Here is a 24,950-nt window from a genome sequence, read left to right as displayed (position 1 = left end):
TACTTCACAAGTATGATGGGATGACCAGGTACATTTCTAAGCACAAAACATAGAGCCCAGAATCCTGGCGGGGAGAAAAGTGAGTTGAGAACGTGGATAGAACTAGAAAAGGAAACCGCATAACATTATTATTTTAAACACACTGTTTTGTGGGGTTTTAAGTGGATGGATATAGTTATTAAATCGCTAGGGTGTTCAGGTTCTATCAGACACACTCTAAAGAATGCAGCAAATTGGAAAAACGTCTATTATATGCCAAGCATTGCACCGTTTGCATTTGCATTTAGATGATATTAAAAAAAAAAAAAAAGCGTAGCGGGATGGCGGTCTGGTTTCAGGCTTCCAGGCGTTCTGGACTCACCTGGGGTGAGAGGAAAAGGCAGGGTTCCACGCGGCAGGTGGGGGGGGGGGGCGGAGCTCCCGTAACGTGTTTTCCAGGTGATGTTCATGCTCTGTCGGAGGAGGGGGTGCACTTCGTGGAGCGTCCCTTCCAGCCCCTCCCACCTGCCCCACTGCCCACACGCACATGGCGTGCCCGAGGCCCAGCCCCCTCCTCCGGGCAGGCCCTTCCCGGTTGCCATACGTACCCCCCTCTCTCATCAGGCCCCTCCAATCAGCACGCAGACAGGCTGACGTCTCCATCCCCGAGCTGTGTACGTATCTCCCCACACCCGCTTCAGCCTGAGTCCCCCCATCTCTGCTCTTGTCCATAAAACCCCTGCAGGAGGGTCTTCTCTCCTGCCCTACAACTCAGGCATTGCCCTCATACTCCCACCACCCTCACCGCCCCGTCAGAACGCTCGCACCCAGGCGCTGTAGATGGAACGTTCGTGTCCCCCCGAATTCAGACGTGTTGTGGGGGGCCCCTTACCCCCAAGGCGATGGTGTCAGGAGGTGGGGCCTCTGGGAGGTGATGAGGTCATGAGGGTGGAGCCCCCGTGGATGGGATTAGTGTCCTTAGAAAAGAGACCCCAGGGAGCACCCTCACCGCTTCCTCCGTGTGAGGACACAGTGAGAAGACGTCCATCTAGGAACCAGGAGAAGGGTCCTCACCAGATGCTAAATCTGCCCTCGCCGGGATCTCGGACGTCCAGCCTCCGGGCCCGTGAGGAATAAATGTGTGTTGCTTATAAGCCCCCAGTCTGAGGTATTACAGGAGCTGCAAGTAACGAATACCAGGTGGTCTCCAAGTACGTCTGAACTCACCCTTCTCCAATCACGGTCCCTCTTGCTTTAGGGCAGCAAGTTAAATCATCCTGCGGGCCCCAGGCTCCAAACGAAAAAGAAAACAATTTGCTCAATTAAAAAAACCAAAACCCACTAGAACGGCAGTACCACTACTAACCAGCATCGCTGATAGTAATAATAAAAGGGAAATAAACTCTGACGAGGACGTGGAGAAACTGGGTCCCTGTGCACAGTGGTGGGAATGTAAATAGGGCAGCTGCTGTGGGAGGCAGTATAGCAGTTTCCTAAAAAGTTAAACATAGACGTACCGTGGGACCCAGTCATCCCACTGCCAAGTGTACACCCAGAGGAACTGAAAACAGTCATCTAAGAAAAGCTTGTACAGGGATATTCATAACAGCAGTATTTACAACGGCGACAAATGTGGAAACAACCCAAGTGTCCACGGATGGATGGATACACAGAACTGACCAGGACAGGGTCCCGGGGGTTCGCGTCATCAGTCCTCAGGCGCCAGGAGGTCTGGGGGCTGTGTGCTCGTGATCATCAGGTAGTTAAATTCTTCCACTTGGTGGTGGTTTTAGCCTCTGCAGAGCAACTCCGGAAACGTGCATCAGATACTGTTATCTAAGTACTTCAGGGAGGAGCTACAGCAGAGGGCATGGGGGAGGGGTCTGTCCCGGCAAGGCCCCAGAGGGTCCCACTCGGTTACAATTCCCTGGGCGCCTCGATCTTTGAAAAGGTTTAGAAGGCTGGTTTGGTTCAGGGACTGGAGGGTGTACCTCCCCAGACATCGGCCAGCCCCGCCCTCCTGGGCCGTGGGGGGGAGCAGAGGATGGTGTGGCCCTCGCCCACCCGCCATGCTTCAGCATCTCCAGGCTTAGGCCCACGCGGCTCACAGCCCGGGGCGTCTCTCCTAATCATGCGTCGTCCTTACGCCAGCTCAGTATCTCCTCAGCCTTGGACCCCACCCGCTGCAAGGCGCAGAGTGAGGGGTGCACCTCTGAAACAGGAACGCCGCCGTCCAACACTGGTCCGTGACACGCCGCTACTGGTGAGATATCTGTATGGGTTTCCTGGGGCGTCTGTGACAGATGGACACAAGCTGGGGGCTTAAAATAACAAACAGTCATCCTTCCCCAGTCCTGGAGGCCAGGCGTGTGAGGGTCAAGGTGTCCCAGGGCCGAGGTCCCTCCAGAGGCTCCAGGGGAGGGTCCTTCTGCCTCTTCCAGCTTCTGGGGGCTCCAGGCGTCCCTGGGCTCGTGGCCGCGTCCCTCCCGTCTCTGCCTCTGTCTTCCCGGGGCTTCTCCTCTGTGTGTGGGTCTCTCCTCTTCTGTCTCTTAGAAGGACCCTGTCGTTGGATGTAGGGCCACCCTCCTCCAGGAAGCCACGTCATCTCAGACCCTTCACCGCATCACACCCGCAAAGACTGCATTTCCAAATAAGGTCTTTTCTGAGGTTCCAGGAATTTTAGGGGGACAGTCTTCAACCCAGTGCAGCACCCCAATTTCAGAGATGTTAAGTGTTTGGCTTTTTTAAATGTACATTTTGGAATTGATACAACCATTTCTCACCTAATGACTAGATCATGTTGAATCTCTGATTTAACATCTTCCTTGCACGTCAGCCCCGGGAGTGTTTAAAAAGCCGAAAGCTTTTGACATTTGTGCTTACGTTTAAGTTAGAGACTTTTAAAAAAATTTAGTTTATTGAGGCAGAGTTGATTTACCATGTGTTAATTTCTGCTACACAGCAAAGTGTTTCAGTTCCACGTATATATGTATTTTTTTTCATGTTCTTTTCCATGATGGTTTATCCCAGGATATTGAATATAGTCCCCTGTGCTCTACAGTAGGACCTTGTTGTTGATCCATCCTAAATGTAATAGTTTGCATCTACTAACCCCAGACTCCCACTCCATCCCTCCCCCACCCCCCTCCCCCTTGGCAACCACAAGTCTGTTCTCTGTGTCTGCGAGTCTGTTTCTGTTTCATAGGTGTTTGTGTCGTATTTTAGATTCCATGTATAAGTGATATCATATGACATTTCTCTTTCTCTGGCTGGCTGGCTTCCCTTAGTATGATCATCTCTAGGTCCACCATGTTGCTGCAAATGGCATTATTTCATTCTTTTTTATGGCCGAGTAATATTCCACTATATGTATGTACCACATCTTCTTTATCCAGTCCTCTGCCGATGGACACTTAGGTTGCTTCCGTGTCTTGGCTACTGAGAATAGGGCTGCTATGAACATTGGGGTGCATGGGTCTTTACCAGTCAGTGTTTTACTGGACCGTATGATTTAGAGGTGGTTTTAGAACGCGTATGGTTGTTTGCAGTGAAAGCAGAAGAGGCTGTTTGCAAGCTCCCGTACTGAGGAGCAGAGGAGCGGTGGGGATATCCGTCTCTGCCCTGCACGTGTGTGTCTTCAACACTGATGTGTAGGGACCCCCGGAGGCAGAGGCAGGGCAGCCACGCAGCCCAGAACAGGCTGTGCGTTTTCATCCAGCCTGTACGTGCGATCGCCCGAGGCTACTTTGGTGTTCTGGTTCTTCCTAGGTTTCCACGGATGGGCAGACCTTGTTTCATCATGCTTTGCTTTACTGCACTTTACAGATGGTAGGTGTTTTAGAAATGGAAGGTTTGGGCCCCCCTGTGTCGAGCAAGTCTATTGGCGCCATTTTCCCCACATCGTTTGCTCACTTTGTGTCTCTGGGTCACATTTTGGTCATTCTCGCAGCATTTCAAACCTTTAAATTAGTTGTTATGGTGTCTATGGTTTTTGATGTTATTACTATGACTCACAATATTTGTTTTATTGGGGTGGCCTGGAACCGAACCCGCAATCTCTCCAGCGGATATCTGTGTGCTTTTTTCTTTTATTTTCTTTGGCCTCGCTGCACAGCATGTGGGATCTTAGCCCCCTGCCGTGGAAGCGCGGAGTCTTCTTAACCACTGCACTGCCAGGGAAGCCCCTAGGCTCATTTTTAAAGAACACTCGTCCACATAAATTCTGGCCGATGAGAAGAGCCTTCTGTCAGGATGCCGTCTTCCTTCTTCCGGTATAAATGGGGACCGTTGAGGGCCTGGCTGTGCAGGACAGATGCTGATCCAACGAACAGCTCAGCACGGCCAGGCACCTTGGGGCTCTCGTGGCCCCTAAGTCCTTTTGAGACAGGCTGGGACCTGGGACCCTTTGCTGCAGGGCTTGCACCTGGACACACCTCTCCTGGAGCAGAAAAATACAAAGAAACTATAAGGGACTAAAAATAACTGCGTGCGTGCGCAGTTGGGGCAAATTCTGGACGAAAGATACAAAGAGACCAAAAACCCACCTGTGACCTCTGAAGAGCCGGGAGCAAAAGCCGGGCACTGCGCACGCCACCTGCACTCACACCACCAGAGGGGTGGGCAGACTCCCTAAGCCTCCCCTCCGGCCGGCCCCTGGACCCACCCCTACCCTCACCCCGTAGAAGGAGCTAGCTGCCCCCCCCTCGGGGAGCGGGGCAAGGGCACCTGTTACTTGTTCTCGCTCCCCCCCTGCTGCAGCAGGGACCCCAGTAAAGCCTTGCCTGAATTTCTTGTCTGGCCTCTGATCAATTTCTATCGATTAAGGAGGCCAGGAACCCCGGTCGGTAACACTTTCTGCCCCTGGAAGAGTAAATCCAAGCACCGACCTCGAATTTCATAGGTTCCTTCTCGTCACTCAATCTCATTACTAAACTAATCACCTTAAGTGAAGATCCGGATTGATCCTGCAGCCAAGGGGGATTTGGCTGAGAAAGGGCTGCTTGCGTTTTAATCAAGCAAATGGTCTCGATGGCCAGTCCCTCTGGCCTCCTGTGGGTCCCTCACAGGGGTCCCCCGTCGCTCTCGCCTTCAGGCTGTGTCCACCGTGGCATGGTCAGCTGACACTGAGGTCCTGCTTGCCGGGGTCCGGGGTGGAAAAAGGAGGGCCACCACGGCGGGGCAGGTGCGGTGTGGGGGGAGCTGCAGCCCCCATCTGGGTTCTGAGGGTTTAAACTTGAGCATCAGAAATGGCTGGAAAAGGGGGGAGCAGCTCCCCAGCGGGGCTGGGCCATGGCAGGACCCGGTTCAGGGCGGGTTCTGGGCTTCCTCTGGGATTAGCATGGCTCACCATGGTTCATTGGTGATTGAAACGCCTTCAATGGAAATAATTGATCACCCTGGTGTAGCGGATTAAATGATGGCCCCCCCTAAAACATATGTCCTTGTCGTAACCCCCAGAACCCAGGAATGGGACCTTATTTGGAAAAGGGGTGTTTGCAGATGTGATGTAGTGAAGGGTCTGAGATGAGGTCCTCCTGGATGAGGGTGGCACTACATCCAATGACAGGGTCCTTCTAAGACACAGAAAAGGAGAGACACAGACATAGAGGAGAAGCCCTGGGAAGACAGAGGCAGAGACGGGAGGGATGCGGCCACGAGCCCAGGGACGCCTGGAGCCCCCAGGAGCTGGAAGAGGCGGGAAGGACCCTCCCCTGGAGCCTCTGGAGGGACCTCGGCCCTGGGACACCTTGACCTCAGACGTCTAGTCTCCAGGACTAGGTGAGGATGAATGTTTGTGGTTTACAGTCCCCCAGTCTGTGGTCATTTGTTACAGCTGCACCAGAAAATTAATACACCCCCTCTCTCCCCATATGAAGGGCCCAGAGCCTGTTCAATCCATCCAGTGAGTTATCAACGCCAGGGATTAGTGGGCGTACGGGTTTGGGACCAGTTCCACAGCTGACGGTGCAAGGGCGGGCAGGGGCTGGGGGTGCAGGTGATTTTAGGGCTGTGTGCTCATCAGGGACAGAAGGAGTGAGCGGAAACCCCAGGGGTCTCCATAAGCTTTGTCATCCCCTTAATCAGGCTGTTGGAATTTTCTAGAATAATCCATCTTGGGCTCACTCCCGGCCCAAGCAAAGAGCTTGAGGCATCAGCACTGAGCCCCTGGCCGTCCCCTCAGCTTGCTCAGAGACCTGTGATTCCCGAAACCGGGACGATTGGGGTCCTCCAAGCCAGGCTGGCCTGGAGGGAAGACAGGTTTCCCCTGGGGAGGAGAACTGCGGTCTCCTGGAGGAATATTCCAGCGCCTTCGTGGTCACCCAGGTGGGGGGCTCTGAGAGCTAGCGGCCGGGTGCGTAGACAGCCTGAGGCTGCCACCGGCACTGTCTGCTCTCCTCCGGGGGGATGAGAATGTCCGGGAACTCTGGACAAGACTGTGTGCCGAAGCTTGGCCATCGGGGCCTGGGGCCCTTCTGGGGATCTGTTGACCCCCATGGACTCCATCTCAGAAAGATGTTCATGCAAGCTTAACCTGAACTAGGTAAGATTACAAAGGAAATGATGGTTATCGGAATACAGGTATCAACTTATTTCAAACACTTGGTGATCGAGGAATACGGGTGCTCGTCTGCTACACCCTAAACACAAGGTGATGCGTTTAAAATCGAGGCAGCTTTGAAAGGTTCACCCAGGAGGTAGTAGACGTAAGTGTTTCATCCCTTCTCGTGGCTGAATGAATATTACGTGCAGTGAAAGTACCAGACACAGGAGGTCACAGGGTGTGTGACTCTGTTCAGAGGAAACGTCCAGGACAGGCGAAGCAGACAGCCAGAAAGTGGGTTTGTGGCGCCAGGGGCTGGGGGAGGGGGATGGAGACTGACAGCTCGTGGGGACGGGGTGTGCTTTGGGGGGGTGAGAAGGTTCTGGAACCAGATAGAGGTGGTGGTTACACAACGGTGTGAATGTGCTAAAGGCCGCTGAGCTGTTTAGTCTAAAATGGTTAAAGGTGATCCTTGTGTTACTTGAATTTTTGCTTCAGTGAAAACTGGAGGGAAGTTGGAGTTGGATTTTGCGTTGTAGAGAGACAGGGGTGGCAGGCGTGTTGAATGAGGTTGTGAGCGGCGGGTGCACAGGCCTTCGGCCGGATTCACTGGGAATCCAGTCCGTCCTCGCTTTGGGGTCCAAGTGGTGCAGCTCGCCGTGCGCAGACTCGCTCAGAAGCAGGGAGGGGCAGGCCGGTCTCCGCTGGCTTGAGGGCGAGGCTGGGCCTGTCTCTCTGAAGAGCACGATTCCTCCAGGCTTTCTCGAGTGAGCCTCCGCCGTTGAGAACACACAGCCTCACCACGTGGCAGCCGACTGTCCTTGGGGCCTAGAGATGCCCCAAGCTTGGCCACACTGGCGGGAGGGGAGGGGTGTGTGGGTCTGTGGCAGCAAGACGGGGCGCTGTCTGCAGCTGGTGGTCCGTCCACACCCCCGGCTTCAGGGAGGGCGCTGCCCGCCGGCAGGGTCTCACGGTCTCCGCGGCTGCTGTCGTGCCCCTGAGGACAGTGTGACTCCTCCTGGCCACGTGGTCACACACGTATGGTCTGGGCGGACTTCGTCCTCGAGGGGGGTGCTTAGATTCAGGAAGGGTGGACCGAAAAGGGGAGTGAAGCATCTTCCCCATCCAAGGTCCGCATCCCCTGAACGCTACCCGGGGACCCCCCTGGGCTACGACGCCTATCTTAGCGCCACTGAGATATAAGGAAGAGGACCTTACAGAAAACAGAGTAACTTGCTGCCTTCCCCTGGCTTGAAAACGTGACCTGGCTGTGCCCCCATCGCGTCCCCAGCCGGCTGGGGCTGCCCGCTCTTTACTCAGTGCCAGCTGCGTGCTCACAGGGCGTGCGGTGGCTTATAAATCTTGGGAGGAAAGTCGCTTTGGTACACGCGATTTCATGCCATGTACTGTCACCCGTAACAGAACCAGAGCAGATGCAATTTTCCTAGAATAAAACTTAATGCAACCTGAACAGAACGAGAGAGTTAATAAAATCTCCGTAGAATAAAGCTGAATGCAACCTTAAAAGAATAAGTCAGTAACCTCTCAATAGAAGAGTGATTACAGCTTTACTATAATGAGTTAATACAACCTCACTACGTAAAAGCTAACACCGTCCTAATCGGATAAAACAATACAACCTTAATAGGACAAGAGTTAATAGAATCTCAATACAACAAGAGGTTCATCCAACGTTAAGAGAATAAAACGTACTACAACCACATAGAATAAGAGTTCGTAAAATCTTCATACACAAAGAGTGAGTACAGCCTTGATACAGGAGCTCATACAATCATAACAGGGTAAGAGGTAATGCAAACTTCACAGAGCGAGAGTCAACACAACTTTAACAGAAGAAGAAGTAGTACCACCTTTAGAGAATATACCTTAACACATCCTTAGTAGAACGAGACTTAATAAAACCTTAATAGAAAAAGTCTGAATACAACCTTCATGGAATGAGAGTTAATAACATCTCAGTAGAACAAGAGTGATTGCCATTTACTATACCAAGAGTTAATAAAACCTTACTACAAGAGCTAATACCATCTTGATAGGATAACACTTAGCAGCCTTAATACAGTAAGAGTTCATGCGACCTGAATAGGATAACAACCAGTAGTACCTTTAGAAGAGTAGATTCAATCTTAATAAGAGTTAATGCAACCTTAAGGGAATAGGAATGGATACAATCTTAACGAGAGTTAATATAAAATATCATCTTAGTAGAGTGAGAGTTGATGGAACTTTAATATAATGGTCCTCAAGTGGGGACTGTGCCCCCGGGGGCACACTTGTCAGTGTCTGGGGACATGTTTGCTTGTCACAGCTGGGGAGGGGGGAGGGGAGCTCCTGACCTCCGGTGGGTGGAGACCAGGGATGCTGCTGTACACCCCGCAGTGCCCGGGACGCCCCACATCAGAGGTTGATCCAGCCCCAAACATCGGTAGTGCCGCTGCCTTAATAGAATAACAGTTACTAGAACCTTAAGAACAGAATTAGGAATTAACACAAGAGCATTACATTCCCCTCTCCCACATGCATTTGGAGGGCTTTCCAGTGTAATCGTGGGTCGGGAAGCAGCAACTTCCCTAGCTAACATAGACACAGGTCTTATTTTTATGCTGTTAAAACAAGCCTAGTCGTAAGTGTGGGAAACACATTGTCTCAAGAGACCGTCTCTCCACTGCACACCTGAAACTTAAGACAACACTGTAAACCACCTACACGCCAGTAAAATTTTGTTTTAATTTTTAGAAATGAAAAGGAATAGATAAACAATAAGGACCTACTGTGTAGCACAGGGAACGATACTCAATATTTTGTAATCTATGTGGGAAAAGAATCTGAAAGAGAATGTACACGTGTATTCTTTTATGTATAACTGAATCATTCGCGGTACACCTGAAACTAACACGACATTGTAAATCAACTCTACTTCAAAAACATAAAAATAAAAATTGTACCCGAAATCTAGGGTACAGTTCTGGAAAAAAGAAAAATAACTGTCTCTCCTTGTGGGGCGTTTATGGATCCACCTCTCATGGCCAATATTATCCCAAACCTTGTGTGCGAGGGGAAAAAAATGCATTGATAGTTTATTCATTTTTTTTACCCTTTATGTATTATTTGGAGGCACCCTATTCACTTCTTTAGATGGAGAGAGAAAAAGAGAAAATAAACCATCTTAAGACTCTTGACACCAGCAGGTAGGGAACACCACTGACACCTTAAGGAAAAAAAAAAAGGACTGCGTATATTTCCTTGTTTGGAAAATGCAAACAATGCAGAAGGAAGGGTGTAGAATGAAAACGCAGAAGGCCCTGTCTGTCCCCCATCCCCCGAATTTCTGCTCCCAGGTGACCAGTGTGACCAGCGAGGGACAGAGAGAGGATTATAGGATTTTGAAAACTCACGTGTGGCTTCCCGTGGTTGCATGTGCCCCTCAATATCCCTCGGGCATCCCCTTTGGGGACCTCAGAGTCCCTCACGGGGAGTGTGCATTTCCCAGGACAGGTTCTTGCTGTTCCGGGCAGGTTCCGTGAAGAGCTTCTGTGGACGGACAGGGCGGGGGCAGCTGCTGCAGGCGCCTGGACCTACCAGGCTCCCACACCTTTGCTCCTGCCCGGCTGGCCAGCCCATGAACGACCCCCTTGGCCCCTGCCCCTAGGGGGACAGCCCCCACCGGGCCCTGGTGCCCACCCTCCCTGGGGACCGATCCATCCACGCCCATGGGGCAGGATTAGGGCTGAAACAGCAGGAGCAGTCTTTTCTTGGGTGCAAGGTGGAAGCGTCATTTAAAAACTGTTCTTATCGTGGTAAAATAGACATACTATAAAATTTACCATTTTTAAGGGCACAGTTCATCGGCATCAAGTCCGTTTATATTGTTGAGCAACCATCCCCACCATCATGTCCAGAACTTTCCCATCTTCCCAAACTTTGTCCCCATTAAACACTGACTCCCCCTCCCCCAGCCCCTGGACCCACCATCTACTTTCTGTGAATGTGACTCTTCTAGGGAACCCCGGTACGTGTCCTTCTGTGTCTGGCTTCTCTCACTCAGCATCACGTCCTCAAGGTTCATCCGCATTGTACCTGGATCAGACTTCCCGTCTTTTCTAAGACTGAGTCATATTCCATTGTCTTTACACGGTATTTTGTTTGTCCATCCACCCATCAGTGGACGCCTGGGTGGCATCCACCTTTTGGCCATTTTGAAGAATGCTCCACGTGAACGCACGGGTGTCCACGCTATCTGTTCGGCTCCCTACTTTTGCTTCTTTTGGGTCTACACCCAGCAGTGGAATTGCTAGATCCTATGGTCATGCTACGCTGAGTTTGGTGAGGAACTGCCCTGTTTCCCCGAGCACTTCCAGATGCACGCTCCCTCCCCATGGTGTGTGCGTCTGAGTGTGGTTCTTAAGAGAATTAAAGCTGAGTCTGGTTTCTGCCGTTGCCCCGAGGTTCTCTTCGCCGCCTGTGAGCTGGGAGTCTTTGACCTTCTGGCCGAGGTCCTGGAGGCCCTGGGCTCGGCTGCAGTGGCTGCACCTCTGGGCGTCAGCTCCCGGGGGACAGAGCTACTGCTGGATGCCTGTGTGTCCCTGAAGCTGCTTCAAGTGGAAGTGAGGAGAGAAAAAGGTAAGCATCCTGGCTATTTTGAAGGAGGCATTTTAAAGGTACACCCTCAGCACTTTTTTTTTTTTTTTTTTTTTTTTCTGTAAAGGGCCAGAGAGTAAGTATTCTTAGCCCTGTGGGCTGGCCACGTGGTCTCTGCAGCTGCCACCCATCTCTGCCCTTGGCGCACCCAAGCAGCTGGAGACAAACAAATGGGAGGGGCTGAGTGCCAATAAAACTTTATTGACAAGACAGGTGGTAGGCCAGGATTTCAATAAAACTTTATTAACAAAAGAGGTGGTGGAACGGGGTTCTAGTAAAACTTTATTGACAAAATTTGTGGTGGTGGGCTAGGGTTCTAATAAAAGTTTATTGATAAAACAGGTAGTGGGCCAGGGTTCCAATAAAACTTTATTGACAAAAACAGGCAGAGGGCCAAACTCAGAGAGCAAACGCGGGATGTCATTTACCAGCTCCCGATCTAGAGGTTTCCTCAGGCTGGTGTATGCACTGGAACCCCGATGAAGTATCCAAGGAACAAGATAAAAATGTGAAAAAAAGAAATCTCAAGGGAGTAATTTTCCATCAAGCTGAACTGATTCAATTCAGGGGTTGCCATTTATGATGAGAGTATATTATTTTGGTGTTGAAGCTGCTTTTCTCTTATGGAAGATGGTAATGGTAGGGTTTTTTTTTTAATGTCTTTCCTTTGCAAAATTCAAAACTGTCAACCCTATGTCGGTCATCCAGATGGTTTTTTAGAGTTTTGTCAATCCGAGAAATTGCAAAGTGTAGGGACTATCGCTTGATAGAACAGGAGTGGGTGGCCCAGAGGTGGGGGAGGGGGGTAGCTGGTGGGCTTTTCTCTTGTAGCCAAAGGACTTGTGTACCTGTTGGATTTCTGGGGTGCAAACAGCGCGGCCGAGTTAACTTGAACAGGAAGATATCATCTGAGGGGTTGATGGTGCTCAGATAGCCCAGCTTGGAAATCAAGCAGGTGCCAGCCACACCACGTGAACAAGCTTTGCAGGTCCCCCTCCCGGCCCCCACTGGCAGCACTGCCCCTGAATGCCCAGCCCATGCTGAAACCTGTGGAGGATGCGGGATGTTCTATGGGAAGCACCTGGGGGTGGGAGGAGCCTGTGGTTCCCGCTGACATGCGGCCCAGGCAGGTGAGGATTTGCGCAAGCGCACAGGCTGGGAAGCCCCGTGACGGCAGCGTCCACTCCGGCTGTGCCTCTGGGGTCCCCGTGGAGACCCACAAACATTGGGCAGGTACGCATTGTGCAGGAGAAATGAAAGGCTAGATCCTTTCTCCTCGTGAGCGGGACAAGCCGCTCCTGTCCTAGGAGGGATGCCATGACCAAGAACAGGACCACGCCGGACCCCAAGCACCACAGCTGGGCCCCCAGGACAGGCCCAGGCACCGGATGAGCCGTTCGGACATGTGGCCCCGAGATGCCCAGGGCCGTCCCCGCTTGTCGGGGGCTGGAGGGATGGAGTGGCTTAGGGTGCAGCCGGGGAGCACGGTGCCGTCTGCCCAGGGGGGCTGTGGGCGTCCTGCCCCTTGTGGAGATGATGGCCCCACCAGGCTCGGGTCCCTGCTGCACAGCTGAGCTCACCCAAAAAGCGCCCCTTTCTCCCCTGATCTTTGTTTCCTCTGCACGAGTCGGGCTTTTGCCCCCATATGTCCATTTTAAAATCAGGTGTTGCTTAAAGGTCCGCAGACTGTAATATACGCTTCCCTCGGGCTCGTTGGCTGTTCACCGCTCCGCCGGATCTTCCCGTGGGATTTGCCGAAGCTGAACCCAGCAGGTGCGCCTGCTGCCCACAGGTCAGCCGGCCCTTCAGGACGAGGGTCCAGCTGTTGGGACTTCCACGGTCCCAGGCAGGAATCGCGTTTCCATCAGGGTGTTCCCAGTGCTGGTGTCGGCATGTCGGCGATGCCTTGGTATCTAATGCGTTTTGGGGTTTTTTTTTCCTCTGTTCTGTGTGTTTTCAGCTGTGTATGAAAACACAGAGCTTGCCAGCACCTACCTGGCCAGAGCCAGCCCCAAGTCCCAGCAGGACATGCTGCTGTACACGGCCAGGACCACCTACCTGGGCTGGGGCCACCTGGCCGCGGCTGTCAGGTGGGTGCGGTGTCGGTGGCGCTCCTGAGTCCCAGGGCTGCCTGGGGGCTGCTTTTCAGGGCATCCGAGGAATCGAAATGCCGGGTTTCTTGTAGAACCAAACGCAACATCATTAGATTTGGGAATCCGGAGCAGATGTGTGAGGTCACCTGGTGTCGACCGACGGGATTACTCTAATGATGTCGTGGTGAGAATCCTTGTGCTTCAGGCGTCTCCAGGGGAAGCGGGGTGCCCCAGGGCAAAGCAGGAAGATAATCTGGAACAGACGGTGGAAAACCCTGCGTGCTGCTCTCTGCGTGTGTGACGGCTGTGCCGCACACCGGGCTTCTCAGCCTCACCCCACTGGCATCTGGGGCTGGGTGACCCTCTGATGTGGGACGTCCTGGGCCCTGTGGGGGGCGGAGCAGCTTCCCTGGTCTCCACCCGCCAGGTGCCAGGAGCACCCCCTCCCCCCAGTGCGACAACCAACAATGTCCCCAGACATTGATAGGTGTCTCCTGGGGGCAAAATCAGTTGTAATTGGGAATCACTACGGTAGAGACAGATGGATAGAGCTATAGATAAGTGATAGATATTGATAGATCAATATTATTAGATAAATACTGATAGATAAGTAATGATACATTATAGATGATAGATGATTGATAGACAATATTGACAGTTTGGTAGGTGATTGATAGATATAGATAGATATTGATAAAATGATAGCTATGGTTAGGTATAGATAGATGATAAGTAGGTAGATGGATCTGTAGATACGTGAATGTATAGGTAGATGTTATTGATAGATAAATATTGTTAGAGAAATGCTGATAGATAAGTACTGATAGATAGTGACCAATAGATGATAGATATTGACAGATGATTGATAGGTAATACGCATAGTTTGAGAGATAGATGATGATGGATGGACATTATTGATAAATACTGATAGAAGATGATAAATATTGATAGGTGGGTCTAGATAGATGACAGAGAGATAGACGAATACAGCAGCCCCCAACCTTTTTGACACCAAGGCCCAGTTTCATGGAAGACAGTTTCTCCACGGACGGGGCGAGGGGGCTGGCAGGATAATTCGGGCAGTAACCCAAGCGATGGCGGGATAGCTCAGACGGTAATGCGAGCCGTGGGGAGTGGCGGATGAAGCTTCGCTCGTCTGCCCCCTGCTGTGTGGCCCAGTTCCTGACAGGCCGGGAACCGGTACTGATCCACGGCCTAGGGGTTGGGGAACCCTGGCTGGATAGATAGATAGATAGATAGATAGATAGATAGATAGATAGATAGACAATAAGTGATAGCTAGTGGAATTATAATAGGTGACTGATAGAGAGAATCTCTGATGCTAGGTCAGGGTTTCTCAGCACGACTGACATCGGGGCTGGGTGACCCTCTGATGTGGACGTTCCGGGCCCTGTGGGCTGTGGAGCAGCTTCCCTGGTCTCCACCCACCGGGTGCCAGGAGCTCCCCCTCCCCCAGTTGTGACAACCAACTGAAGACATTGACATTGTTGAGAACCGTGGCTCTACATTTTCTTTCTTAATTATTTTAACTTAAACCCCATCTTGAGCCTCCGGTAGCTTAGCCGTGAGAACGCGAGGACCCAGTTCTGCCGCTGGTTTTGGAAAAGATACAGCTCATCAGATTCACGCTTATCATGACTGTTTGATTTCACATTTCTCTTCCAAAATCACACCCACGTGAGACTCACCGCGCACGTGGCGTCGACGCTGTTCTGAGCGTCTCCAGGTGGCCCAGGGCCGGTGGGTAATGTGCATCAGGGCCGGGCCCACAGCTTGGAGCCAAGAGGACTCTCAGTAAGTCTCTGAGGCAGACCGAAGCGTCAGGGGTCTCGTGTCACAACCAGACAAGAGGGCACAGTAGGGACAGTGGCACAGCAGAGCGTGGACGCCCGTCTAAGGGGTCAGCCCCCCGTCAGCTCCCACAAGTTGTGCCCGCGCGGCCATGGGGTGACGGCCGCCCCAGCTTCCGAGCTTTGTGCTTTACGAGAAGCAGGATGTCACGATTTCAAGGGGACGCCCCCTGAGTTTTTGACCTTGGGGCCCATTCAGTTAAAGAAGGAAGCCGTGAGGAGCTGGACACAGCCCAATGGACTCCGCCCGAGGGTGCGAGTAACCTACGGCGCCTCCACATCTCCGCAGCCCTTGCTGGACCCTCTGGAGTCGGTCCGAGGGACTTCATTCAGTGCTTTGCCCCACGTGCAAAAGGAGCCTCTGGTTTCGGAGCAACGGAGAGTAACAGGCTTGTTCCTCCTGCCTCGTGCTGGCGTATCTGGGTCCCACGCGGAGGCACGGATTTCTGCTGCTGTGTATTTTTCATCAGTGTCTCCCGAAGATCAGGTGGGAAAGAGATGCCTCCCCTGACCGAAGGCTGGGTCACCTCATGTCCATGAAAGGAGCAGGGGGCGCTGGGTCACCTCATGTCCATGAAAGGAGCAGGGTGCTGACTGCGGCCAGACTAGATCCAGGATGGAAGGAGGACACACCGCAGGGAGCCAGCTCACCTGTACATCAGGCAGCGGGGCCCAGGACGACCCAGAAATCCCCCCCCACACCGGCCTCAGGGGAGTAGCAGGAAGCTGTGGGTAGACCCGCTGGCCCTCCAGCTACAAGGAGGGCCCCATCCCCAGGTGCCAGGGGCTGAGTCCTCCTGGACCGAGGCATCGCCTCATTTCACGGCATCTTTACACCGTCTTTAGACTGTCCCTCGTTTCTTCTTTCCGCACATCAGAGAGGCCTGCTGGATGGGTAACCTGCAGCTCTGAATGTGCAGTTACTTTTTGCAAACTAGAAAGGGATTCGTGAGTGTCTTGGGTTACTTGTTTCCTGTTCTGTCTGCGATGTAAGGATAGGGTCTGTGAGCACCGGTGTGCGGTACGTTATGTGCAGTAAAGTCTCAGAACCCGAGTGATGCCCGCCCCGTTTTCAGGGACAGGAGGAACCAGTACCTGAAGGCCTTTGGGGTTCCCTCCGAGGAGCTCTTCACTGCCATCTACAGGTAACGCCAAGCACCTGCTTTTTTTTTTTTTTTTTTTGGCCTCGCTGCGGGATCTTAGCTCCCCAGCCAGGGGTTGAACCCGAGCCCCCTGCAGTAGAAGTGCAGGAGTCCTAACCACTGGACCGCCAGGCAGGTCCCAAGCACCTGCTCTGATAGGGTTATGCTTATATTTTTAAATTTTATTGAAGTGTAGTTGATTGACAGTGTTGTGTTACTGTGTGCTGTACAGAAAACCGACTCAGTTATACACATTGATACAATCTTTAATATTCTTTTCCATGATGGTTTATCCCAGGATATTGAATAGAGTTCCCTGTGCTCTGCAGTAGGACCTCGTTGTGTATCCATCCTATATATACAAGGCTGCATCTGCTAATCCTGACCTTCCACTCCTTCCCTCCCCCACCCCCTCCCCCTTGGCAACCACTAGTCTGTTCTCTGTGTCTGTGAGTCTGTTTCTGTTTCATACATAAGTTCATTTGTGTCACATTTTAGGTTCCACATAGAAGTGATATCATGTGATATTTGTCTTTCTCTGTCTGACTGACTTCACCTAGTATGATAACCTCTAGGTCCATCCATGTTGCTGCCAATGGCATTACTTCCTTCTTTTTCATGGCTGAGTCGTATTCCACTGTGTGTATGCACCACATCTTCTTTATCCGCTCCTCTGTCAGTGGACATACAGGCTGCTGCCAGGTCCTGCATGGAAACAGTGCTGCAGTGAACACTGGGGGTGCATCTTGGGATCTTTTCAGATTATGGTTTTCTCCGGATACATGCCCAAGCGGGAATTGCAAGTTCATATGGCAACTCTGTCTTGTAGTTTTCTGAGGAACTGCATACTGTTCTCAATAGTGGTTGCGTCAATTTACATCTCCACCAACAGTGCACAAGGACACCCTGGTTTTAATAGTTCCAGGTGACCCAGTGAAGGAAGAAGATGGATATCCCAGTAGGACAGTGGGGAGCATCTTCCTGTCACTTCCCGAAGGCTGTTGTGGTCCTAGCTCCTTTCACTGCAGCCAACTAGCACCGGCTCCAAGGACGAGGGCGTGGGACACAGATGTGGTTCTCCGTGTAGACGACAGTGAGAATCCTCTGGGCGGGGTTGCAGGCTGGTCTGCTGAAACTCCAAAAGCAGAGTCTTCTCACGCTGCCTTCCTGGTGGAGGAAAACACCGTGTGAGCCTGCAAGGATCAGGAGAGTTTACTGGGGTCCCGGGGGGCAGATGTCACTCCTCCGTCGTGATGCTGGCGGGGATGAGAAGGAAGGCCGGCCACGCCTGCACGTTGGACACTGGGAAGCTCCCAGAACAGACGCAGGACTGGGTGGGTGGTCGTCCTCCCTGTCTTACGGGATAAGGGGGTGGGGCTCAGTTGAGGGCAAGACGGCAGCGGTGAGCACCAACCCTCCGTCTGGTTTCAGGAGACCCCGCAGCTCCCTCCTGACCCAGTACTGCCTTCCCATAGAGGAGGGACGGAAAGCACGGGTCGCCCTTCAGGTAGGGATGTGAGGCTTCAGAAAATCATCTCTGGTGCACAAGGGGTGTCTTTGCCATGTTCGCTGGTAGCAGGTTCCTCTAAGCAAGAGCAGACTTGCAATTGCTCTGCCTTGGGGCCAGCTGGGCGTGAAAACACAAGACAGGAGGGTCTCCAGGACCTGGGACGTGCATGCCGTTGGCATCTGGGAGGGTCCCCCTTGTTTCTCACTGGGGCGTCCCCTGGAAATGTCCCCCACAGGGACCCACGGGCACATCTCACTCCAGCATTTGCCCACGGCTTCCTCTGCTTGGCTGGTGTCTTGTCTTCGGGTGGACAGATGCCCTGGCACGAGAGGACACAGTCAGGTCAGAGTCTGTGTGGAAGGTTGGCATGTGCGTCGGCCCAACCAGGAAGACCCCTAGATTCCAGGCCCTGTAGCTGAGCCTGTAACTATGGAGACCAGAGTGTGGGTACCACCCAGGTCCCCACCCTGTCACGTCCTGTGTCCGCTTGCAGGTGGTTCCGGGGCTGTGGCCAAGGCGTGCATGTCTCTGTACCCGGGGTCTCAGATCACCGTGTTTGACACCCTGGACATGGTCCAGATGGCAAAGAGGCACTTCTCATTCCCGGAGGATGAACGGATCGGCCTCTGTGAAGGTGGGTTTCCAAGTGCTGTCTATGTCCACGGGGAAACAGATGCGTCCCGGGGGGGCGTGGGAGAAGGCGGCAGTGGATGGTCAGAGTGGGTTCCTTCACCCTCCAAATATACTTCCCCTCAACCTAGAACTGTGAGTCATGACAGATGGAAAACTCTGGGAGGTTATATCGTTTTCTTGCAATTAATTCTTTCTTGAGTATTGTACTGGGTTCAACACTGTCCCGTCAAAATTCACGTCCAGCTAGAATTTGTGAATGGGACCTTATTAGGAAATAGGGTCCTTGCAGATGTGATGAAGTGAAGGGTCTGAGATGAGGTCCCCCTGGAGGAGAGTGGCCCTACATCCAATGGCAGGGTCCTTCTAAGACACAGAAGAGGAGAGACCCAGACACAGAGGAGAAGCCCCGAGAAGACAGAGGCACAGAGGGGAGGGACGCGGCCACAAGCCCAGGGAAGCCTGGAGCCCCCAGGAGCTGAAGGAGGCAGGAAGGACCCTCCCCTGGAGCCTCTGGAGGGAGCGCAGCCCTGGGACACCTTGACCTCACATGTCTGGTCTCCAGGATGGGGGAGGATGGATTTCCTGGTCTGTGTCCATTTCTTACGGCCACCGCAGGGCACCCACACAGGTATCTAAATCCAGGTCACTAATGAATGACAGTAAATGACATGGGTTGAAGGTAGGATCAGGGGTCAGTTCCTGACTCAGAAGCTTGAGAAGCTTCTCAGGCTTTCCAAGGCTCAGAGACCTACAGCAGCTTTGCCAGGAGCTGGAAGGGACTTCCTCTTGCTTTGGAAACGTGGGGTGCGGCTCCCAGAGATGGGCTGTCCCAGGAACTAAGGTCTAACCAGCAGACGCCCTGTACCTCCATTTATGGAGGAAACTGGCCTTTCGTGTTTCTATTTTTCTGCTCGCTCAGAAGAAGAACACCAGGTGGGGATATCATTTCCATCCACTCTTAGATCGGCTGTAAATTCACTATGATGGTGATGATTATTTTTGGCCACACCGTACGGCTTGTGGGATCTTAGCTCCCCAGCCAGGGATTGAACCTGGACCCCCTGCAGTGGAAGTGTGTAGTCTTAACCACTGGACCACCAGGGAAGTCCCTCGCTATTATGTTTTTTTAAAAAAAATCACCTGCACGGGACTTCCCTGGCGGTCCAGTGGTTAAGACTTCATCTTCCAATGCAGAGGGCGCGGGTTCGATCCCTGGTCGGGGAGCTAAGATCCCACATGCCTCATGGCCAAAAAACCAAAACATAAAACCAAAGCAATATTGTAACAAATTCAATAAAATGGTCTACATCAAAAGATCTTAAAAAAAATAAAATCACTGCCAAGTTCATGGCATCTCATGGGACAGGCATCAGCGTTGCATCTGGGGCCAGATGTGCGGTAGGCACTGCCGAAATGTTGACTGATCCAGACGAAGGATCATCTCCTTTTGAATAGCCCTGGATCCGACAGGCTGATTTCTAGGTAACAAGAATGTGCTGGATCATGTCCTTGAAGGGCTGGATACCATCTTTACTGAAAATTCTGAAATCTGGGGACGTCCCTGGTGGTCCAGTGGCTAAGACTCCACACTCCCAATGCGGGGGGCCCAGGTTCGATCCCTGGTCGGAAAACTAGACCCCGCATGCATGCTGCAACTAAGAAGTCTGCACGCCGCAACTAAAGATCCTGTGTGCTGCAACTAAGACCTGGTGCAGCCTACATGAATAAATAAATAAAAATAAATATTTCAAATTCAGAAATTTTGACCATCAGGAATTTGTTGGGGGGTGGGGGGGGGCTCGATGCTGATTTTTTAAAAATTCTTTTTAATTTTTATTTATTTTTGGCAGTGCTGGGTCTTCGTCGCTGCGCGCGGGATTTCTCTAGTTGTGGCGAGCGGAGGCTACTCTTCGTTGAGGTGTGCGGGCTTCTCATTGCGGTGGCTTCTCTTGTCGCGGAGCATGGGCTCTAGGCGCGTGGGCTTCAGTAGTTGTGGCTCGCGGGCTCAGTCGTTGTGGCTCGCGGGCTCTAGAGTGCAGGCTCAGTAGTTATGGCGCACGGGCTTAGTTGCTCCCTGGCATGTGGGATCTTCCCGGCTCAGGGCTCGAACCTGTGTCCCCTGCATTGGCAGGTGGATTCTTAACCACTGTGCCACCAGGGAAGTCCTTAATGTTGATTTCTAAAGCCATTGTATTAAAATATATTGAATCTCAAAGACCAAGTTTTGGGGCCCCTTAAATTTTGTGTGCAGAGGCAGTGCCTCACCCTGATCTTAACCCTAATCCCACCCCTGGGGAGTCTTCCTCCTACTTCTTGGAGATACACGATCAGTGTTACTTCAGTGCCTCATTTGGAAAATGGGGTGAAGAAGCAGACTTTGGAGGTTGGGGGAATTAAGTGAAATACTACTCTATTGTGTGCTGTTACCCCGTTGAGGTTGGGTGTCTGCGATTGGTCCCCAAGGGCAGCTGGTAGAAGGTGCAGGCACGTCGACCTTCATTCCTGGGTCTGCATTCTCTCCAGGCTGTAGGCAAACAGACGCCGGACCGAATTTGGCCCTTGGGCTGTAGTTTTCTAAGAAAAACCCCTGTCTTTCTTCACTGAGTGGAAGAAAACCCATTTGGAGGAACCTCCTTCTCTGTGCCCTGTCTCATGGGGGAATATTCTGGGGTCCATGTTTCCTGGGATACTCAGCACAAGAAAGAGATCCAGGGGATAGCATCTATGTCATCCAAGACATCCTCCCCAATTCCCGTGAATTTGCAGAGTATGGACCACACAGGTCAGCTGAGGTAACCCTGTCCAGCTCAGGGCTATCCAAGCTCTCTTCCCACATTGATACTTCTTGCAGGAAAAATGGTAGGAGAGTTGAGTGTTGGCCATCACCTACAGGTAAGAGTCTCTCGTGGGCATCTTTATTCAGTCAGGGAAACACGTATGGACCTTGTTGGTCCAGTTTGACTCATCAGAATGGAGCTTCTGATCCATTGCCAGGGACCTCCTGAAACCCATGGCTTAAAGGATGCTGTCTGTTTACACGGGACCTTCGGAAACAAAATAAAAATAAAACCATTGTCCAGATCTGATGGAGGGAAAGGGGCCCCCAAACACCGTTCAGAATGGTCCTGTCTTCACTGAGATTTTTTTGTTCAGGGGCTGGTTGAAAGGTCACCAGCTGGGAAGATCTGGGAAAGCTCGGTCCATACAGGTGGCCTTTCCCTGCTGGGTGTTGGTGTGGTCCAACGGGATTGAGATGCGGGCTGACCCCAGGGCACTCGCCCTGGGTTACAGGAGATTTCTTTGAAGACTGCCTTCCAGAGCCGGATCTGTGCATCCTGGCCAGGGTCCCGCATGACTGGACGGGTGAGAAGTGTTCACGCCTGCTGGTGAGAACCTACCAAGCCTGCAAGACAGATACGTGGTAGGGCTGGGTGTCGCTGTGCTGTCAACTCGGGGCAGGGTTGGCAGACTCTCCTTGGGGTGCCGGGGACTGAGTTCATGTCACAGGTAAGGGGAGTCGTCCAACCAAATGGCTCTCCTTCCACATCCGTAATTAAAACCGACCAAAAAATGGCATTGATAACCATTCTGCAGCGTATCCCGACGAAAGATGGAGGTAGCCGCTGTGTGTGATGGGGACAGTATCCTGTGAGGTCGCGATGCTGAGGGTCCACGAGGGCGTGGGCACAGCCTCTGTGTGTGATGAGGTCACAGTCACAGCCGACCGCTGAAGGTTTCCTTGCTTTCAGGACATCACCATGTCTCAGGCTTTTGAATTGCTTCTCCCTCTCCAGAATCGTCTACTTTCCCCAGAAACTGTGGTTCTGCTAGTGGGGAATCATTTTCAGAGGCAGAGTCGCCATTGCTGGGAGGGCAGTGTTTCTAGACCCCTTCCGTGGAGAGAGCTAGGAAGTGGATTGAACACGCTGAATTATTTACATTTCCATCCATAGGGACGTTACCGGGCAGTGACTCAGTGTTTCTAACGCCGTCCTTGTGTGGTGTCCTACACCCGAGCCGTGCTCCTAAGATCATCAATAGTCCTTGTTTGCCTGTCCTGATCTGTACATGACGTCATTCCGGAGGAGCAAAACCAAGGTTACTGCAAACAAGAGAACTGCCAGGCGGTGCTGTGGCTTGTCTGCAGTTCTTCTGTTTAGAATATCCACGCATTGGTGCATCCACGTTCACAGAAACTACGGTTGTCGCCCGGAGGTGATGTTGCCCATCTGGCTCGTGGTCTTTGGTTTGCTTCCAGTGTTTAGGCCTTGCCTCCGCTTTTTATATGTTAATTCTTGGAGGACTAACACATTTGCATGATTCGAAAACCAAATGCTGATGAAAGGTCCATGCAGAGAAGTCCAGCTTGTAATCTGACCCCCTCACACATATTTCTCCCCAGCTCTTGTAGGAGAGCTGATTTATGCTCTTTTAAAAAAAAAAAAAATTACAAAAAAAATAAATAAAGCCGCCGTGTTTCCTGGGTGAAGCCACGCCCGGGAGGGACCTGGCACCGGGGCCGCTGCCCACAGCATCCACGGTCACCTTGCCGCTCACCCCCCTTGTGTCTGAGATCCAAACACAGCGCCTGCCGGTTTGCATATTTCTCTGGATGGCCGGAACTCTGCAAGGGAAGCCGTCGGTGGTGCTGAAGCCAGGGGCAGCCCTCGGAAGCAGAGGAGCATGACTTTGCAGGTCCGGAATTTCTAGCCAGCAGGAAGCTGACCTCGGGCACGTCACCTACCTTCTCTGCACCCTCACGCTTCAAATTTGACAGACGGGACTGGGTAATCGCTAAAGTTTGTCTTAAATGCCCTGCGATTCTTTCACTACGTCCAACCAATGCTTCTCAGCTGGGGTGATTTTGCCCCCCGCCCCCCGTTGGGGACACACCTGGCAGTGTCTGGAGGCATCTTGGGCTGTCACGCTGGTCTGGAAGATGCTGCTGGCAGCTGGTGACTGGGCACCAGGGATGCTGCCCAACACCCCACAGTGCACAGGGTACCCCACATCAGAGAGTGGCCCAGCAGCCCCCGATGCCCACAGTGCCGGGCTAGGGAGACTGGGTTAGGATGTGGTCACACTGCAGCTTCCCCGATACTCGTGGCTGTAACGACAGGACTGGCTCTTAGGGGTGCATAGATTTCTTAAGAGTCCTTCTGAGCTGAGGGCTCTGGGAGGGTCACGCTGTCTCCTTGGGGGTAGGAAGAGAAACAGGTATTGGAAAGACCTTCAGAAGATGATGGAAAGCCAGCTGCTGGTCCCAGACTGTGCTCCCCAGCGTTGGTCCAGCTCCGTGGCCTGCGGAGGGACCGGGTGGACTCAGCAGGAAGGACCCTTCAGGGCGCCGGGAATCACCTGCTCTGGCTTCTTCCCAAATACCTCTCAGGACAGCCTGGAGCCTTGGAGGGAGACATCCTCCTGTTGCCACGGCGACGCTGGACCACTTGGGGCAGGACCGGGATGCCTGTCTGCCAGCAGATGGCGCCGTTGGGCGGCTTAATGGACGTTGGCTCCACGGACCAGGCAGTCACCAACCAGAGGAGGCTGGGGTAGCCGTAAACGGAGAAGACACACCCACTTTATGCCTTTGCCCCCGAAGATGTTAGGTTTCACGAAAACAAGTACCTTTTCATCATTTTCCCCCGTGACGGGCGATTACAAAGTAAGAATAAAAGGCATCATTCTCCAGGTTCTAAGTAAGGGAGGGGACACTGCCCCCCGCCAACACCCTGTCCCGTGGAGAGACACCCTGGGCCTGGTGGATAAAAATGTACAGTAGGGCCGGCTGCATCTCTCGCAGCAGGGCCCTGGAGCCATTGCCGGAAACACCACCTCTTTCTGGAGGGTTTCTGCCCCAATAAAGAATTTGCGTGGTCAGCAGTGATATGGAAGCCCCCGGTCAGCTTGTTTAGAAGAAAAGCTGCTGAAACACATAGCACGGCATGAACCCTTTGGATTAACACACACACACACACACACACACACACAGTTCTTGTACAAGGTTGTCACAGAAAACGAAAACCCCCTCTCTTTTGTTTCTCTGACGTATTAGCTTCCACGGGGGACAACGAAGTATGCCGAACTGATGAACATTTCCCAAAGAACGTGTTTGCCGCTGCCTGGGTCATTGCAATGCCTCCTGCATCCTTCACGTGGGGCCCCAAGTCTGCACAAAGTGGAACCCCTTTATGTGCAAGGGCCGAATGCATCCATCCATGTAAGTTAACGGCTCCTTGCAGCAGAAACTAACACAGCATTGTAAAGTAACTATACTCCAATAAAAAGTCATTTTAAAAATTTAAAAAAGGGACTTCCCTGGCGGTCCAGCGGTTTAGATCCTGGGCTCCCAATGCAGGGGGCTCGGGTTCGATCCCTGGTCAGGGAACTGGATCCCACACGCCGCAGTGATGATCCCGCCTGCCGCAAACTAAGACCCAGCGCGGCCACATAAATAAATATTTTTTAAAAATTAAAACAAAACTTTGCATTTTTGGCTTTTCTCACTCCCGCAGAACGACC

At 52.3% G+C, this 24,950-nt stretch overlaps 1 protein-coding gene across 1 annotated transcript; it reads left to right on the top strand.

The window, feature by feature from the left end:
• The first annotated feature begins 320 nt into the window (after positions 1-320).
• On the top strand, positions 321-21,853 carry ASMT (acetylserotonin O-methyltransferase). Its single transcript, XM_024768096.1, has 12 exons — positions 321-366; positions 796-894; positions 1,979-2,176; positions 5,046-5,166; positions 6,135-6,303; positions 10,987-11,161; positions 13,140-13,269; positions 16,220-16,288; positions 17,520-17,619; positions 17,717-17,792; positions 18,289-18,429; positions 21,720-21,853. Exons 1-12 carry the CDS (start codon positions 321-323, stop codon positions 21,851-21,853), a joined length of 1,458 nt encoding a protein of 485 aa, XP_024623864.1.
• Positions 21,854-24,950: the final 3,097 nt, after the last annotated feature.

This window comes from Neophocaena asiaeorientalis, unplaced genomic scaffold (assembly GCF_003031525.2).
Source record: "Neophocaena asiaeorientalis asiaeorientalis breed wild unplaced genomic scaffold, Neophocaena_asiaeorientalis_V1.1 scaffold871, whole genome shotgun sequence".
NCBI lineage: Eukaryota > Metazoa > Chordata > Mammalia > Artiodactyla > Phocoenidae > Neophocaena > Neophocaena asiaeorientalis.
This window is presented reverse-complemented; position numbering and strand designations above follow the sequence as displayed.